The 19,018-nt window shown below is 41.0% G+C and overlaps 1 protein-coding gene and 1 non-coding gene across 2 annotated transcripts; one reads left to right on the top strand and one right to left on the bottom strand.

The window, feature by feature from the left end:
• Nucleotides 1–10,945: 10,945 nt before the first annotated feature.
• On the bottom strand, nucleotides 10,946–18,393 carry LOC125583296. Its single transcript, XM_048749942.1, has 5 exons — nucleotides 16,068–18,393; nucleotides 14,755–15,101; nucleotides 11,842–12,261; nucleotides 11,457–11,781; nucleotides 10,946–11,028 (listed from the first exon to the last, which is right to left on the bottom strand). The coding sequence occupies exons 1-5, from the start codon at nucleotides 18,340–18,342 to the stop codon at nucleotides 10,946–10,948; spliced, it is 3,450 nt and encodes a 1,149-aa protein (XP_048605899.1). The 5' UTR covers nucleotides 18,343–18,393.
• A 79-nt stretch (nucleotides 18,394–18,472) lies between these two features.
• On the top strand, nucleotides 18,473–18,579 carry LOC125584700. The gene has a single exon (XR_007321609.1). It is a non-coding gene; the product is annotated as a small nucleolar RNA R71 (small nucleolar RNA).
• Nucleotides 18,580–19,018: the final 439 nt, after the last annotated feature.

The following is a 19,018-nucleotide window of genomic DNA, read 5'->3' as shown; positions in this document are numbered from 1 at the left end:
CTTTCATATCATATACAGTGGCGTTTTAACCAAAAAGTTCAAATGATGTTTTACATTTTTCAATACAAAATATAAACAATAATGTTTTGTGATTATTTATCATTGGTTATACTATTTTTTAAAAAATATTCCGCACAAATTATGCTACTATAAAATCTCGGCAAGGTATGCGTCGTGTCTAATAATGGAAACAGCATAGAAACTAAAAAGAGGTGGTACTTTAACCCGTATTCATTTTTCAAAATATTTCCGAACAAGAAAACAGTCTAGGCTGGATTTCTGTCGGCACATGTACATTTGTAAATTTCTACATTTAGATGATAATGAATCCGACAAAGTACAACAACAAAATCATATAGAGTCCTAACATTTCTAATTTTATGTTTTAAAAATGAAATCAATGACAGCAAGCTACCTTCTTCTCCTTTTTAATCACATGCACTATGAATATATATATGAACTTCTTCAATTCAAAACTGACTTAACTATGTGATGGTAAACCAAGTGAACATAGTTATTCAATTCAAAATCAAAGAGTAGACGAATTTGTATACCAAGTGCGGCTTCTGAAAATTAATCGGGATTATAATCAGAAATTGCATGATTAACCAGATATTTTTTTTTTAACCAGATATTTAGGGGTTGTGAATTTTTAAAATCTAAATAGAATCTATTGTTATTGAGGTGATGATTTTTAAATTCCACTCAAAATCCTTTGTTATTGGGAAGGTTTAATTTTCATTAATTTTAAGATTCTATTAAAATCTATTGTTATTGGGATGTAAATTTTCTTTGTTTTTACTCATAGTATTCAACTTTGAGAATATCATCTATACCCATAAGATTTTTGAAATCAATATAATAAAATACACTCACATACAAAAACTCAAATTGAAGAATGAAATAATATACAAATCACAACTTTAACATAATAAAATTCACAACTTAAAAAATTAGAAAAAAATATTAAAAATTTAAAATAAAAACTGTAAAATAGTTTTAAAAAGCACTTTCAAATTTAAAAAAAAACATTTCAAAAATAATAATTCAATTTTTTTTTACAAAAATTCAAGTTTAAAACATATATTTCGAAATTATATAAAAAATATTTTTATTATTTATTATTTATATATCTATAAACTAAAAAGTAGAAATTAAATTTTTTGGTCATTTTATTTCTTGAGATCTTTTTTGTGAGAAAAACTTTTTTAAAAATTGTTTAAGAATTACCTTAATTGAAATGATTTTCTTTCCATTTTTTTCTACCACCATTAATTTCTTACTTTAAAAGTTAATAACAATCAATAGAATTCTATACACAAATAATGAAAATCTATGTAAAAGTATTTGATAAAATTTGTTAAATCTAGTTAACTTGTAAAATCTTCTCAACTATTAAAATCATCAAATTTCACCGAAATTCATGTTCCAATAACCCCTTCTTAAGCTTTACTGAATTATTCATATCTGACTAAACTTTAAAGTATTCTCCCTTCGAACCTACCAACATTGAAGAAAAATTAGATCCAACTTACAACCATATAGACTAACGTGGGCTAATTATAATAAAGGCATGATTAAGGAACAAAAATACTAAAAAACTAGATTATCAAAGTGGTATATTAATGTTCATGTGCTCACATTCGAATTATAGAAACTAAAATTAATTAATGAGAACAGATACAGCAGCTGATAACACTGATATTTTCATGTACGTCTACGATGTATCTGTATTCCTGTGTTTGACTTGTTTTATACTATAAATTAAATTTAAATCAGTCTGGCTCCAATATTAGGTTTATTTATGGCTAACTGAAACAATATCGACTACGAAGCATATTTTAGACAAGTAGCATATGGACTAGTATGGCCTTTTACTGAAAAAAAAAGACAAGTAGCATATATATGATCTTAAACTTCTGATCAAAATAAAATCAAAGAATATTTAAATTCAAAAAATAGATAGATAAATACATCTATATACTCTATTCATGAAATATTTAAATTACAATATACAGTAGAACCTCTATAAATCAATATTCTATAAATCAATATTCTATAAATTAGTTATCTCTATAAATTAATAAATTTTACCGGTCACAACTTGGACGGTTCAAAATTTGACACAAATCGATAAAATAATAAGATAATATTTTTTTTTATAAAATTCAATGTAAATATATGGTCCCATTAAAATTATAAATTAATAATTTATATGTATACATATTTTTATATAAGTAATAGCCTATTATTATATTATTTATTTTATATTCACAATGGAATTATCTTTATATTGTCTTAACACTTATATTTTTGATGAGATTTAGTAATATTATATCTAAAACGACATTTAAGTTCTATGCAATTTATATTATATACACCAAATAATATAATAAAATTAATATAAATATCAAATTTCAAAAAATAACAATTAATGTCTATACACTAAAATCGAATATTTTTCTTATCTTGGAATAAATATATCTTAAAATAAGAAATCTAAATAAGAAAAATTTTGTAAATTAATATCTCTATAAATTAATAAATTTTTAAAGTTCCAACATTATTAATTTGCAGAGGTTCTACTGTATGTTTGTTACATTTTTTTAATATATTCCAAAATTTCGTTGAAATCTCTGCTTTTCATATAGTGAGTCTCTTGAAACAAGTCGTGTACTCAACAAATTAAAAACTTAGACACTTAAGTTTGCTACACTATGACAGAAAATTGCAATTGAATTTTTGTAAAGCAAGAGTTACAAAAGAGCATCTACAAGGACAAACTCATTTGTGACGAGATTACAAATTAAAAGAGAGAAAAAGATTTAGATCCATTCACTTTTTATATATCATTTTTTTTTTTGCTTAAATCATTATTTGAACCCATAAAAGCTTCACAAAGGTCCAAAATAGCTGCTCTTAATTTCGATCCTGACGGTAAATTAAAAACCACCTGCTAAGTACACAACGCTTAGTCAGTCAGATTGGATCATTGGAGTAAACAAATTTCATAAAGTAAGAGTAAACAACTAGTGAACATCTATATGTATGTATTTTACTGAACTCGTTATTTAGAATCTTTGTTCTCATATGCAAATAAACACAATGTTCTTGGATTGCTGCTTTGTCCTACTTGTTTCAATACACAAACACATATAGTGAGTCTTTTGAGACAAGTCATGTGTACTCAACATAATCTCAGAGAGACAGAGACCTGAAACTGAAAGTGAGTTGCCGAGAAGCCTTGCGAATACTCCAATGTACTTTCGGGAAAGGTTTGATCTATAATATTACCACACACTTTTATGCAACATCTATAAGAAATAAACCCAAAAGAAAGATAAAATCAATGCCCTGTCATTTAAAACCTAATGGAAAGTCTTTGTTTAATAGTTGTTAGCCTAAACTAATCACACATTTCTATGTGATGTAAATTCTGAAGTGGCCACAGATTCTACTACAAAATGAAAAATCTTGAGATTAGTTAACTTCTTTGAAAAGAAAAATCTTACATGAGAACTAGCAGTATCATGAAGAACCGAGTCATTTTCTCATAATCTCTTCCGTTGTTTTCTCTTTTGTTCTGTTTCTTGGGACCAAGACTGTTTACAATTTTCACCGAGTCTTCCTCATAGATGTTCCTTGGACCAGAAGATGCATCTGAAATCATTGACAAATCTTCTTCTCCATTATCTTCATCTTCTTTGAATAATGTTTTGAATTTGTTGGTCCTTAATCTTTTGAGGCCCACTAGCGTTAGGGTTTTATGGGACACAACTATATATATCTTGTGCCTCCTCTAAACCTAGTTAGCAGCCGTAGAGAAACTAGATCTGATCTTCTTGTAGACAGATCTCTGTAATTCCTCCATCAACAAAATCTCTCTTTGCCCGTGGACGTAGTTGTTAGGGGTGAACCACGTTAAATCTCTGTGTCTTTCTTTATTGTTTATCCATCTGTTAATCTCTATCTTCTCACATCCGTCACAACAAAATGGTATCAGAGCTTCGGGTTGAATCTGGTGAGAAGATGTCTGGGATGAATATGAAGATCGACAAGTTTACTGGAAGGAACAGTTTCAGTCTCTGGCAAATCAAGATGAAGGCGTTGCTGAAGCAACAAGGTCTTTGGGCACCGTTGTCAGGGAAGAAGGTTGACCCTGTTACTACTGAGATGGAGGTTACTGAAGAGAAGGCGTATTCAACAATTTTCTTGTGCTTGGCAGATGAGATCATCATCGAAGTTTCCGGTGTTGATGCTGCAGCTGATTTGTGGTCAAAGTTAGAGAGTCTATACATGACGAAGTCTCTGACTAAGAAGCTACTTTTGAAACAACGTCTTTTCGCTCCGAGGATGCAAGAAGGTACTCAACTCCAAGATCATCTTGACAGTCTAAATTCCATCTTGTTGGATCTGAGGAATATTGATGTTAAGGTGGAAGATGAAGATGCAGCACTGATTTTGTTGGTATCACTACAAAACTCCAATGAGAACTTTGTTCAGTCATTCATAGGGAGTAAGGATACAGTGAGTTTGGAGGAATACAGGTCAGCACTTCATAGCAGGGAGTTGCGACACAAGGCATCTTGTTCTGGTACAGACGACCAAGCTTCTGGGTTGTTTGTAGGTGGTGGAAAGAACTTTGGAAAATGCAAGAAGTCGAAAGACAAAAGGTCGTTTTCAAAGGATCCTAAAACAACTGATATTTGCAATTACTGCAAAGAAAAAGGACATTGGAAATCTGATTGTCCTATGAAGAAGATGCAGACTGGTTCCGCTGCGGTAGCCGAGAATGAGGCTAAATCTGATGAAGATATTGCGCTGGTTGCTCATGGAAAAACACATCCTAGAGATGTGTGGGTCCTGGACACATGCGCATATTATCATATGTGTCCAAGGAGAGAATGGTTCTCAGACTATGAGGCGGTGACTGATGGCAAGATCAAGATGGCGAATGACTTTGCTTGCGATATTGCAGGAATCGGTTCTATTAAGCTCAGGACACATGATGATAGAGTCTGCACATTGACTGGAGTTAGACATGTTCCATCTATGTCCAAGAACTTGATCTCAGTTAGTCTTTTGGATAGCAAAGGTTTCAAGTATTCAGGTGGAGATGGAGTTCTGAGTGTCTGCAGAGGTTCAAATGTGATTCTCAGAGGTTTCATTCATGGTACTTTGTATTTGCTGGAAGGTTCTACGGTTTCAAGTTCAACAAATGTTGCATCTCCAGAGGTTCGCAAGGAAGACATGGACAAGTTGTGGCATATGAGGCTTGGACATATGGGCGAGCGTGGGATGCAGATTCTGTCGAAGCATGATCTTCTTTGTTGTCATAAGACCAAGAGCCTTGAGTTCTGTGAGCACTGTGTGTTTGGGAAGCTGCACAGAAAGAAGTTTCCTAAGGTTGTTCATAAAACAAAAGGCACGTTGGATTACATCCATTCAGATTGTTGGGGTCCCTCCAAGGTGGAGTCGCTGAAGGGTCACAGGTATTTTGTGTCCATGATTGATGACTATTCGAGGAAGACTTGGATAATATTCATGAAGCACAAAAGTGAAGCTTTCAACAGCTTCAAGGAGTGGAAGATACTGGTGGAGAATCAAACTGAGAAGAAGATTAAGAGGCTTCGTACTGATAATGGTCTGGAATTCTGTTCAACAGAGTTCAATCAATTTTGTAAGGATGCAGGGATTGCTAGGCATCATACAATCAGGTATACACCACAACAGAATGGTGTAGCAGAGAGAATGAACCAGACATTGCTGGAGAGAGCGAGGTGCATGCTTTCTAATGCTGGTTTAGAGAAGAGGTTTTGGGCTGAGGCAGTGAACACGGCTTGTTATTTGATCAATCTTGGACCGCATACAGGGATCGAGTGTCGAATACCTAATGAGGTCTGGTCAGGCAGATCTGCTGATTATTCTATTATGAGAGTCTTTGGTTGCACGGTTTACTATCATGTTAATGAAGGAAAGCTGGAACCAAGAGCGAAGAAGGGAGTGTTTATGGGCTATGGAGATGGTGTAAAGGGATACAGAGTTTGGTCTCCATCTGAGAAACGGGTTGTTATGAGCAGGAACGTTGTGTTTGATGAGAGTTCTATGTTCAAAGTTTCAGCTGAGTCCATTTCAGAAGCAGAGCAAGAGGATGTTGACAAGCAGGAGGAGCTGCAGGAAGTGCAGTCAAACTACCCAGGATCAACCGATCCAGCGTCAGGGAGCGATCAATCTACGCCAGACACAGGATTGGGCGATAGCAGAGATCTCCGATCGATGTCAGACAACACGAGATCGATCGATCCTCAGGAAGAGAGCGAGCGATCGACGTCTGATGAGCAGCCTCAATTTTCAAATTCTGGAAATCAACGTATTGGGTCTGAAAAACGCAGTATTGCTAAAGACAGACCAAGGAGAGGTGATGTTAGGCCACCAGAGAGATATCGGTTTGAAGATATGGTGGGTTATGCACTACAGGTTGCAGAGGAAGTGGACACTTACGAGCCGTCTACTTACAGAGAAGCCATTTCAAGTTATGCATCTGAGAAATGGTTTGCTTCAATGGGAGATGAGATGGAATCTCATGAAAAGAATCACACATGGGATCTGGTCACACTACCACCTGGGAGAAAAGTTGTGACTTGCAAGTGGATTTATAAGCTAAAAGAATGTCAGTCACCAGAAGAGAGAGTCAAGTATAAATCTCGAGTTGTTGCTAGAGGTTTCAGTCAAAGAGAAGGAGTGGACTACAATGAGATATTCTCACCCATGGTCAGACACACCTCTATCAGAGTGCTATTGGCGATAGTAGCACGTCAGGATCTGGAGTTGGAGCAACTTGATGTGAAGACTGCTTTTCTTCATGGAGAGCTTGAGGAGGAGATCTATATGACTCAGCCTGAGGGTTTTCTATTTCCTGGTAAAGAAGATCATGTGTGCAAGTTGAGGAAGTCGCTGTATGGACTTAAGCAGTCTCCTAGACAGTGGTACAAGAGGTTTGACAGCTATATGGTCAAGTTGGGCTACGACAGGAGTCTTTATGACTGTTGTGTCTACATGAGCAAGGTGGAGGATGAGTCATATATCTACCTGGTGCTGTATGTAGACGACATGCTGATAGCTGCCAAGAAGAAGTGTTATGTTCAGAAGCTGAAAAAACTACCGAGTTCTGAGTTTGAGATGAAAGATTTGGGTGCTGCGAGGAAGATTCTAGGAATGGAGATCTTTAGGGATAGAACGAAGAAGAAGCTGTTTTTGTCACAAAAGGCCTCCATTGAAAAGGTCTTGACAAGATTCGGGATGCTAAATGTTAAGCCTATCGATATTCCATGTGCTGCAAATTTTCATCCTACCATGAGTGATGAAATGTCTGAAGGGGAAATCAATTATATGTCACGTGTTCCTTACGCTAGTGCTGTAGGAAGTTTGATGTATGCTATGTGATGTTAGGAGTTTTCAAGGCTCCTAAGACAAATGCTGTAGTATAAATGATTGTCGAACCAGTTCTGAGAGATATCAAAGCACCGAGAATGCAAGTATCACTTAATCTAAGTGCAACCAATGATTTAGATGGGTTTTTAAACTATGACTAATTAAAAGAAATAACTAAATGATACTTTCTTAACTATTGGAAAAGAGAACTCATGGATATAGGGATTAGACCTCGGGTGATCAAGTTTCGAACTAAAGATGGCAAACGATCAATCAATCTATTAACCTTAAGCTTGGACACAATCCTAAACAAACTCTATGTCTAGATGAATGTTCATTTACTTAACACAATTCAAACATCAAATGTCTTTGGTTGAATAATATGAAAGCAATCATAACTAGCAAGTCCAATGGCTATCTTAGCACCTCTAACAACAAATGTCTTTGGCAAAGTATGCTAAAAGCTAAGAAGAGTTGTCTCGGGCATTTCCTCGAACACCTTTCGGGGGGGAAATGCCTAAGGTTCAACTACTCAGTGGCCAACTCAGAAGATGCTTTATGCTCACTCTACTAGCAAGGAAATATGAATGATCTACACTAAAACATCCTAGTTCTAACCTAATCACCCTCAATCTCCCTAACCCATGAATTCAAAAGGTGATTACTCACTAATCTCCATGATTCCTCTTAAACCCATGTTGGATTTCAGATTAATCATGTAGAGAAACACAGGAAATAGATAAGAACACAGAATTCTCAATAATAAACTGATCAATTGATTCAAAGAGATGACTTTCCAAAGGTTTTTGGTGGTTTTTCTAAGAACAAAGATGATCCCCCTCTTGGTGGCTCCTAGAGTATTAAAACATAGGTTTAGAAAATAAAAACGTGCATAATGAAATGACCAAAAGGCCCTTGAGAAATCACAAGTTCGAGTAGAAATAAAACGCGCAGCGACCTCAGCCCGTCGCTCCGACAAGTCGCTCTAGGCTTCGGGAGCGACCTCGCTGTGTCGCTGCGAGAGGTCGCTCCGGGTTCGTTCTCGCGTCTCCGGGTGATGAAACCGCGAGCGACTTCTCCCTGTCGCTCCCATAACGTCGCTCCCAGCTGGAGCGACCTCGCTGTGTCGCTCCGAGAGGTCGCTCCGGGCTCGTTCTCGCGTCTCCGAGTGATGAAACCGCGAGCGACTTCTCCCTGTCGCTCTGGTTAGGTCGCTCCAGTAGGGTGATCAGAGCGACTTGGTGGTGTCGCTCCAGACTGGTCGCTCCCATGCCTTGCTCGCCCAATGACCACTCTAAACACTCATTTTTGAGCTCCAAATGCCTCCAAGTGTCTCCAAGAACTCCATGTGGTACTCCAATACCTGATAAGGACTCATGTATGCAAAATGCAACCTAAACATGGCTAAATCCTAATCTATATGATCAAAATGCACATGGATGAATGGATAAAACAATAGAAATATGCAAGATATCAACTCCCCCAAACTTGTTCTTTACTTGTCCACAAGTGAACTTTCTAGAACTCATAGGGAGAGAGGTTGAAGGTGGGAGCTCATAGCCAAAAGAAACACCACTAGCAAACACAATTAGCCCACTCTCTTATTACACTCTAGCTTCTCTAGGCCTATCTCAACTCCTTTTGTCCCTACACTCATCATCAAGCATCCACACATTCAAATCTGCCAACTCTCACATTCATTAAGCATAAGATATCAAGTGAATTCTTGCAAATGGTCAGTTGGTCCAAGTCATTTGGTTGGGTAAGGGAAGGCTTTTATTCAAGTGATTCAAGAGGTTCAAAACATATGATCTTTAAGGTGGTTTACTCTCAAAACAAGTAGCCTTGACATTGCACATAATATATCTAAGAAAGGGACCAACTCATGCATACAATGCTCAATCTCCATTGTTCTACCCTTTTCCCAAACATATAAGTTACACATTCACTCTCAAATGTCAAACCCAACTCACACCTCTCACCAAAAGATTCTAAAAACATCAGCTCTTTTTCCTTGAAATCTATAAGGGATTTTTCACAACCTCAAAATGTCTCTCAGCTCCTAACAACTTTGCTAGCCCCCCCTTTTTTTTTTTTTTTTAGGTTGGGGGCCAAGACTTTTCAAAACTAGAGCTGGAGGTTCTCTACTTATCCCAATAAATCAATTCACTTGAGCACAAGAATCTATCCTTTTTATTTCTCCCAAATCATGATTACAACGCTCACCCTCCCACCTATAGCTAGACAATAGAGTGTCCAATCCAGCAAAAATGAAGATCAAGCATTGTCGTTCCCGATACTCTCAACATTATGCACATGTAAAACTTTCCGAAGAAGGCCTCACTCATCAAACAATGAAAGCTTAAAAGGAAGGAAAGGTTTTGGGAGTGGTCTACCACTAGAGTTTGTCAAAAAGAATGGCATAAAAGATGTGACAACTCAAGTGTGTATAGCCATGACTCAGTACACAAGAGACCCTAAGCAAGAAGCATTAAGTTCATTCAGTTCAAATAAGGTTGTAGCTGGCTTCAAAGACTGAGTTTCTACAATCAACAAGTTTCAAGAAGAGTTTTCAAGGCTCGAAACATACAAGTCTTTTCGAGAGGTGCATGGCTACTCAGGTGCAACGTAGTGTTCTTTACAAGGCATTTAAAATCATTGCTCCCAATGCAAGTGAATGCAACCTATATGCTCTAGACTCTCCTAATGGTGCAAATGATGCAAACTAAATGAAAAATCTTTTTTTTTTATGCAAATAGGTGTGCAATGCATGACTCAAATGAAACACAATCAAAGCAAACATGATCAAATGCTTGGTACCTCCCTCAAACTTGAGATACACAGTCTCTGTGTGGTCAAGGAAAGAGAGAGATACCGAGAAGAAAACTAATATGCAAAAATGAAATGGTATATACAAGGGAGAGAAAGAAGTACCTCCTATGGATAGTAGGTGGGGGCAGATGCCCCAGCATCGTCGTCGTCAGGAGGGAAGGTGGTGTAGTAACCACCGGATGCTGAACCGGAGCCTCCATACCATGGTTGGCTCTCAACCTCGTCAATCTCGTCCTCACTGTCTGAAGAAGCGAGGGATGGGGATTTGTTGCCGGAAGTGGAAGGTTGAGTGGGTGGGTTCCTCCACTTACGCTGAAGCTGCGCAGCAGTGAGGGGGAAGCCAAGAGCATCAGGCGGGGGTGGAGGCTGGGGGTTTGAGGTGTTCGCGAAAGCGAAATCGGCTGAGCTACATCCAGCTATTCCTCCCCTAGTTAAGACATCAGCTACTTTCTTCATGAACTTGGCTGAAGTCTTTGCCTGCTTCTTCACAGTCTTGCTGAGCGCCTTGCACTTATCCTTCAGCTTTTCTATCGTTCTGTCCTGAGCTTTGTTCCACCTCTGGAGACGACCAATGTGGTCATGAGCATCACGGAGAGCTCCAGGGGGAAGGACTCCGTCATGGGGCTTGAAGTAGTAGCGCGGAGGTCCATAGATATGCTCAGATGTGTCTGCAACAGGCGAATCAGGTTGCGTAGGGACACTCCTTTTCCTTGATGGAGCTGCTTGAATTGGATCGAGAGGCCCGTGTTCTCCGAGAAAGTACTCCTGGGGAATGTTGAAGCTGACAGCTCCAGGTATCTCTAAACTCGTCAGGTTCCGGTTTGGAAGAACCACCTCGACTGGCTTGCCCTGCAAGTAGTAGTGGTAGACGTAGTCCTTCCCATACATCCCACTGAAATAGGTGGCAATCCTCAAGTAGGTGCCATCAATGAACCTAGGCCCCGCTGCGTCCTTTCCCAAGGGAACATTCAGAAATTGGAGCAGTGGTGTGATCATTCCGCCTATCCCCATCTTTGGGCGCGAATCAGTGGTGTACCACGCCCAGTCTCTGTAGTGCTCGAGACGGCCCACAAAGAAACTGACCATCCCAAAGGTAGCATAGATGTCAGTGCTGGGAAGGGGTAACACTCCAGGTTGAGCGTAGGGACGGATAGCCGGACAGAGCAGTCGCATGTCTTCCTCAGTAACCGTACCAGCTTGCTTCCGTGGGTAAAAAGCATGGACTAGCAATCTGTGGAGGTAGCGTACAGACGGGTGTCGGATGTGTGAGTTCTTGTCCGCCCCGGTAGAGTGCTTGTTTCCAGTGATCAACTTCCAGAGCTCTGTGGGGAGGTTCTCACACTTGGGAAGTGAGTGGTCTTCTAGGTCTTGGAACCCCATGACCCTCCCAATGTCCTTGAAGTTCATGTTGTATTCTCTTCCATTGACCTTGAACCTGATTTTTCCCCATCCTTGTCTCACATGCGCCGTGTCGTGGTAAGTGACCACAAGAGAGGATAGGAACTGACAAGTGACATCCTTGTAGAAAGGATAAGCCATGGTGAGGAGTTTTGGCATCTTCAAATGTCCCAGCATCGCCTCAATATCAGACTCTAGACCCAACTCCTTCAGCAAATCGAGGTCGGCAAACCTGGTTGGAGCCCAAGTGACTCCATTCTTCAAATGATCATATAGCTCCTCCACAGATGGAGTTTTCGCTCTGTCTCGATCAACAGCAACCCCTTTGCCCTTTGACATCTTGGCTTTCTTCGTAGGTGCCGGCTCATCTTCACTCTCAGTTTCACCTTCCTCATGGGTGGGAACTGGTACACTTTTCCCTGCCCTCTTCTCGTGTTCTTTCGATTTCCTTGCAGCCAACGTCTGCTGTCGCACAGTCCTCTGCGTCCCTGAGCCAGTTGGCTCGCTGGTTAAAGCTTTTCCTCTTAGTGCAAACTCTTGACTTTCGGCTTCTTGCCTCTCAGCTTCCAACCTTCCCTTTGTCTTCTTAACCATTTTCACCTGAAAAATTACAAACTTGGAAAGGGATAAGTAGATGGAAGTAAAGAAAAGCAAGACTTTGCAAGTGAAAATTTTGCAAAAGTGAACTTAACAGGTGAATTTTTCAGTTTAAACTCAAGTTCAACACAATGCAACAATGTAACATCTTAACGCATCTAGTCCACCCACAAACACACCCAATTAAGATCAAATTCGAAAACCCCCAAATCCATGAACCCTAATTTTGCCAAAGTGCAATTTAAACTCAATTTCACCATTAATTCAACAACCCAACTTGATAGATAAACTTTCCCTAGTCTATTTCACCACAATCTAGCAAGAAAAGGACCAAATTTCGACTTTCAAATTCTAGGGTTCATGGACCTACGAATTTGAATTTAAAAACTCAATACCTTGCTCTGGATGAAAGGAAATGGTGAATGGGTAGTGAAGAATAGACTACAGGGGCGAAAGCTTGGATTTAGAAACAAGAACTAGTTGATTTGGGTGAGAATTGAGAAGGTTTTGGGAATTTTGGTGTGGGTGAGTTTGAGAGAGTTTGTGAGTTTGTGAGAGGAGGGGAGAGTGATAGAGATGGAGTCGCGGGGGTTGGGGTAGGTTTAGGGTCGTCCGGTTCGGTCTAGGGTGGTTAGGGTCGGTTTACTTGAATTAAACCGGGGTTTAGAGTTAGGAAACTTACCTGGACCGGTTCGGGAGCGACGTGAGGGTGTCGCTGGGAGAGGTCGCTCCCGAGTCGTTTCCTCGCGTCGTGTTTCGACTAAACCGCGAGCGACCTTGGAGGTCGCTCTAGAAACCTCGCTCTGAGCTGGAGCGACTTCAAGGTGTCGCTCTAGGACGTCGCTCCGGGTCAGTTTTTGAGCTCCGTTTCGTCGAAACCGCGAGCGACTCCGAGGTGTCGCTCCCATAACGTCGCTCCCATCTGGAGCGACCTTTCGACCTCGCTCCGAGACCTCGCTCTAAGGCGATTTTTTCTTGATCCGGCGACGAAAACGCGAGCGACCTTGGAGTGTCGCTCTCGAAACCTCGCTCCCAGCTGGAGCGACCTTGAGGTGTCGCTGTGAGACCTCGCTCCCACGCACGACTCCTGCTCAAAACTGAACCGATCAAGCACCTGCACACAACTTCTCTCTTTTTTTTTTTTTTATGCAATAAGATGAAAAATGAAAATACCAATGCAATATATACAAGGATACGCATGGGACTTCCTCCCAAGTGAGCTTGTTTTAAGTCCCGAGCTTGACTTTGCCTCCTTTTAGATTAGGCCGGGGTAGGATCAGACAGTGGAGTTGAAACCCCATCTTCCTCTGGTGCAGTAGCCATGTAGAGCTTAACCCTTTGTCCATTGACTGTGAAGTCTCTTCCATCAGTGCTCCACAAAACTATTGCTCCATATGGCCTAACCTCCTTGACTTTGAAAGGACCGGACCACCTTGACTTAAGCTTTCCTGGAAACAACTTCAGCCTAGAGTTGTAGAGAAGAACTTGATCTCCTTCTTTAAACTCTCTCTTCAGGATATTCTTGTCATGGAAAGCCTTAGTCTTCTCCTTGTAGATTCTTGAGTTCTCAAAAGCATCCATTCTTATCTCATCAAGCTCGTGTAGCTGAAAGAGCCTTTTCTCCTTGGCACTCTTGATGTCAAAGTTCAGCAACTTTATTGCCCATAGTGCCTTGTACTCAAGCTCCACTGGCAGATGGCAAGCTTTCCCATACACTAGGTTGAAAGGTGTGGTGCCCAGTGGTGTCTTGTACGCTGTCCTATAAGCCCAAAGTGCATCGTCAAGCTTATTGGACCAATCCTTCCTTGTAATCCCCACAATCTTCTCCAGAATAGATTTGATCTCCCTGTTAGAAATCTCAACTTGGCCACTTGTTTGGGGATGATAAGGAGTTGCCACCTTGTGCTTCACACCGTTCTTCTTGAGAAGTCCCTCAAGCAGTTTGTTAATGAAGTGGGAACCTCCATCACTGATTACAACTCTTGGAACTCCAAACCTTGGGAAGATGATGCTCTTGAACATCTTGATTACAACTCTAGCATCATTGGTGGGGCTTGCAATGGCTTCCACCCATTTGGAGACATAATCAACAGCCACAAGGATATATTTGTTGCCAAAAGATGATGGAAATGGTCCCATGAAGTCAATACCCCAGACATCAAACACTTCAACTTCAAGGATTGGATTTTGAGGCATCTCATTCCTCTTGGTGATGTTTCCTCTTCTTTGGCAAGAATCACACTTCGAAACAAAGTCTTGTGTATCCTTGAACATATGTGGCCACCAGAATCCAGCTTGTAATACTTTTGCAACTGTTTTGAAGGTGGCAAAGTGACCTCCATAGGATGATCCATGACACTGTGCAAGGATCCCATCAATCTCCTCATTTGCAACCACTCTCCTATAAAGCTGATCCTTGCAGAGAATGTAGAGGTAGGGCTCATCCCAGTAGTATCTTTTCACATCCTTATAGAACTTCTTCTTGGCATAGCCCACAAGATTCAGAGGTTCTCTTCCTGTGGCTAGGTAGTTCACTAAATCGGCATACCAAGGTTCTTTCTCCTCTGTTGCTTGGACTTCTTCCAGCTTCCTACCAGTCTCACAGACTGCTATCACTGCTTCGATAGCCATGATCTGCTCCTCAGGAAGTCCTTCGTCAATAGGGATACCAGACTCTACCCTCAACCTGGACAAATGATCAGCTACTCCATTCTCAACTCCGGGTTTGTCTTTGATTTCCATATCAAACTCTTGGAGCAAAAGGATCCACCTCAAAAGCCTGGGTTTTGCATCCTTCTTGGCCAAAAGGTGTCTCAAGGCAGCATGATCGGTGTAGACAATGACTTTAGACCCAACCAAGTAGCTCCTGAACTTCTCAAAGGCAAAAACAATTGCCAGCATCTCTTTCTCTGTTGTGGCATACCTCATCTGAGCATCATTGAGGGTTTGGCTGGCATAGTAGATCACATGGGTTTTGCCATCTTTCTTCTGCCCCAAAACAGCTCCCACAGCATAGTCACTGGCGTCACACATGATCTCAAAAGGAAAATCCCAATCAGGTGGCTGGACAATTGGGGCACTAACGAGTTCACCTTTTAGCTTCTTGAAAGCTTGTAGGCATTCCACATCAAAACTGAAGGTAGCTTCCTTGCACAGCAGCCTGGTCAAAGGTCTAGTTATCAAGGAGAAATCCTTGATGAACCTCCTGTAGAATCCAGCATGGCCAAGAAAACTCCGGATGTCTTTCACTGTCTTTGGTGGAGGCAGACCAACCATAACATCGATTTTGGCTTTATCCACCTCAATCCCCTTCTCTGAAATCTTGTGTCCTAGCACAATCCCTTCCTTGACCATGAAGTGACACTTCTCCCAATTCAGCACAAGGTTGGTGTCTTCACATCTCTGTAGGACCCTGCACAAATTTGACAAACAAGCAGAAAACGAAGATCCATAGACAGAGAAATCATCCATAAATACCTCCACAACATCCTCAATCAGATCAGAGAAAATTGACATCATGCACCTTTGAAAGGTGGCTGGAGCATTACATAGACCAAATGGCATCCTTCGATATGCAAAGGTACCATAGGGACATGTGAATGTCGTTTTCTCTTGATCATTGGGATGTATGGGGATTTGGAAAAATCCTGAATACCCATCAAGGAAACAATAGAATGGGTGATTTGCAAGTCTCTCAAGCATCTGATCAATAAATGGTAATGGAAAATGATCCTTTCTAGATGCAGAGTTTAGTTTTCGGTAATCAATGCACATTCTATGACCTGTGATGGTTCTTGTTGGTATCAATTCATCCTTGTCATTCTTAATCACAGTGATACCACCTTTCTTTGGTACAACATGCACAGGTGATACCCATTTAGAATCTGAGATAGGGTAAATAACACCAGCATCTAGGAGTTTAAGAATCTCTTTCTTTACAACATCCTTCAGGTTAGGATTTAACCTTCTTTGATGCTCGATAGAAGTCATTGATTCATCCTCAAGATGTATCCTATGCATGCACAGAGAGGGTGATATCCCCTTGATGTCATCTAGTGAGTAACCTATTGCCTTTCTAAATCTTTTAAGTGTTCTCAAAAGTTCAGATAGCTCACTTTCAGTAAGTTCACTACTCACAATGACAGGGTAAGTTTCATTAGGACCAAGAAATGCATACCTTACACCATGGGGAAGAGGTTTAAGCTCCACTTTAGGTGCCTTAAGTTCACTCCAGTCATCTTGCTGGTTGTCCTCTTGTTGAGTGACTGAGACTTCTTGGTGAACCATCTGGGGAAGCTCCTCGTACTGATCCTCACTGAAAAACCCCTGGTGTGAATCCAGCATCATCCCATAGGCAGTACTCTCCAGGTTCTCAACCACCTCAGCCTCTTTCTCTACAGTCAAAGCATGCTGTAGAGGGTCCTCTAGTGACAACTCTTCAAGGATTTCATCAGCAAGGGCGTCCATCTCTTCAATGTAGAACACCTGCCCTTGAACTGTTGGCCTCCTCATTACCTCCTTGATGTCGAAATGGAGAACGTGCCCTTTACCCAGATGGAGATCAATCTTGCCTTCTTTCACATTAACAATGGCTCCAGCTGTGGCTAAGAAAGGCCTTCCAAGGATTAAAGGGTCTTGAGCTTCTTCACCCATTTCAAGCACTACAAAGTCTGTAGGGATCTCATAATTTCCAACCATCACTGGGAGGTCCTCTAAGATACCCACAGGGTACTTAACTGAACGATCAGCCAATACCAGAGAAAGTCTACACTTCTTGTACTGAGTGAAACCGAGCTTCTTAGCAACAGATAGGGGCATCAAGCTGACACTAGCTCCCAAATCGCAGAGACACCTATCGAATACCATAGGCCCAAGAGCACAAGGTAATGTGAAGCATCCTGGATCTTCTAGCTTCTTTGGTATGACCAGCCTCTGAATGATAGCACTGCACTCATGAGTGAGAATCACCATGCCCTCCATCTCTTTCTTCTTTGCAGCTACAGCATCTTTTAGGAACTTACTGTACTGAGGAATCAGCATGAAAGCATCAATAATGGGCATTGTGACCTGGACTTCACTCATTTGCTTGTCAAACAGAGCTTTGTACTTCTCTAGCAACTGCCTCTTGAATCGACCTGGGAATGGAAGCTTAGGTTCATAGGCAGGAGGAACAAAAGAACTTTCACTTGCAGGAGTGACAACTTCACCATCTTTAACTGTTTTCTTCTCTTCTCCAACCTTTCCTTTTCCTTTGGCTTCCACTATCTTTTCCAAGATCTCGTCATTGATCTTCTCATCAACAATCACCACTTCATCATCTATGGTGATGGCAACCCCCTCACTTTGTTTCTCAGCATCCTTGGTGAGAGCTCTCTGAGGTAACTCCTTACCACTCCTGAGAGTGATAGCTTTCATGGTTTCCTTGGGGTTTTGCTCAGACTTTCCAGGTAGAGAACCTTGTTGGCGATTTTGTTGAGTGTTCATGGCAGCAAACTGGTTCTCCAAAGCTCTGAACTTGTTGTTGAGCTCATTGTAGCTCCCATCAATCTTTGAGTGAAGATTCTTCAACTCATAGCCAACATGCTTCTCACTTCTTGTTTGAGATTCCAGGATTTGTTTCAGTAGAGCATCAGTGCTGCTGACTTGAGGGGTGGAGGTAGAGGGATTAGATTGTTGTTGGGAAGAATTGTTGCCTTTGTTGTTGAAACCAGGAGGAGGGTTTTGCTGTGGTTGATAGCTGCCTTGCTGATTGTTTCGAGGCTGGTAACCACTCTGTTGGTTGTTGGAATAGGATTTCTGTTGGTAGTTGTTGTACTGAAAGTTGGGCTCTTTCTTGTACCAGCTACCATTGTTGTTGATGAAACACAGCTCTTCCTGACCTTCCAAACCTTCAACTTCATGGACAACAGCTGGTGTCTCTTGGGTTGGGTTGCCAACAAAGTGCAGCTGCTCTTGGGTAGCTTTATCAGCAAGGAGGATGTCTATCTTATCTTGTAGAGCTTTCAACTCCTTCCTCGTTTGCTTATCATCAGATCTACTGCCTCTGTCGTGGTCTCCACTGTAGACTGCATCACTCTTAACCATGTTGTCAACCAGCTCCTCTGCATCCTCCTCAGTTCTCCCCAAGAAGAATCCATTACTAGCTGTATCCAGTCTGGCCCTGTACTTAGGAAGAGCACCACGGTAGAATGTGCTCAGCAAGCTCTCTTTAGAGAAACCATGGTGTGGGCATTGAGCTTGGTACCCCTTGAATCTTTCCCAGGCTTCACTGAAACCTTCCAAGCCCTTCTGTTGAAAGCTGGAGATCTCGTTTCTCAGCTTAGCAGTTCTTGAAGTAGAGAAGAACTTCTCCAAGAATGCTTTCTTGCAGTCATCCCAAGTGGTGATGGAGTCGCTTGGTAGAGACTTCTCCCACTGACGTGCTTTATCCCCTAAAGAGAAAGGGAATAGCTTGAGCTTTAAGGCATCTTCGGAGACACCATTGGTTTTTGACAACCCACAGTAGCTGTCGAACCTGTCCAAGTGATCAAATGGATCCTCTAGAGCCAAGCCATGATACTTGTTGTTCTCGATCACGTTGAGGAGTCCTGACTTGATCTCAAAGTTGTTGGCTGCCACAGCGGGTGCTCGGATTCCCAATCGATGACCATGAATGTTTGGACGGTCGTAAGTGCCAATGGGCCGAGCTGCTCGCTGTTGGTTAGGTGGACCATTGTTGTTAGCGCCATTGACGCCTGCATCTTCTTGATGAACGTCTCCC

Source organism: Brassica napus, chromosome C3, assembly GCF_020379485.1.
Source record: "Brassica napus cultivar Da-Ae chromosome C3, Da-Ae, whole genome shotgun sequence".
NCBI lineage: Eukaryota > Viridiplantae > Streptophyta > Magnoliopsida > Brassicales > Brassicaceae > Brassica > Brassica napus.
This window is presented reverse-complemented; position numbering and strand designations above follow the sequence as displayed.

Excerpts from the sequence above, each read along its gene's own strand:
- LOC125583296 (XM_048749942.1), bottom strand. The coding sequence starts at position 18,342 with ATGGTTAAGAGTGATGCAGTCTACAGTGGAGACCACGACAGAGGCAGT. Across the intron at positions 12,262-14,754 it reads GAAGAGAACCTCTGAATCTT|GTGAAAATGGTTAAGAAGAC; the intron begins GTGGGCTATGCC and ends GTAATTTTTCAG. Across the intron at positions 11,782-11,841 it reads GTCTAGAGTCTGATATTGAG|GATGTCACTTGTCAGTTCCT; the intron begins GCGATGCTGGGA and ends CCTTTCTACAAG.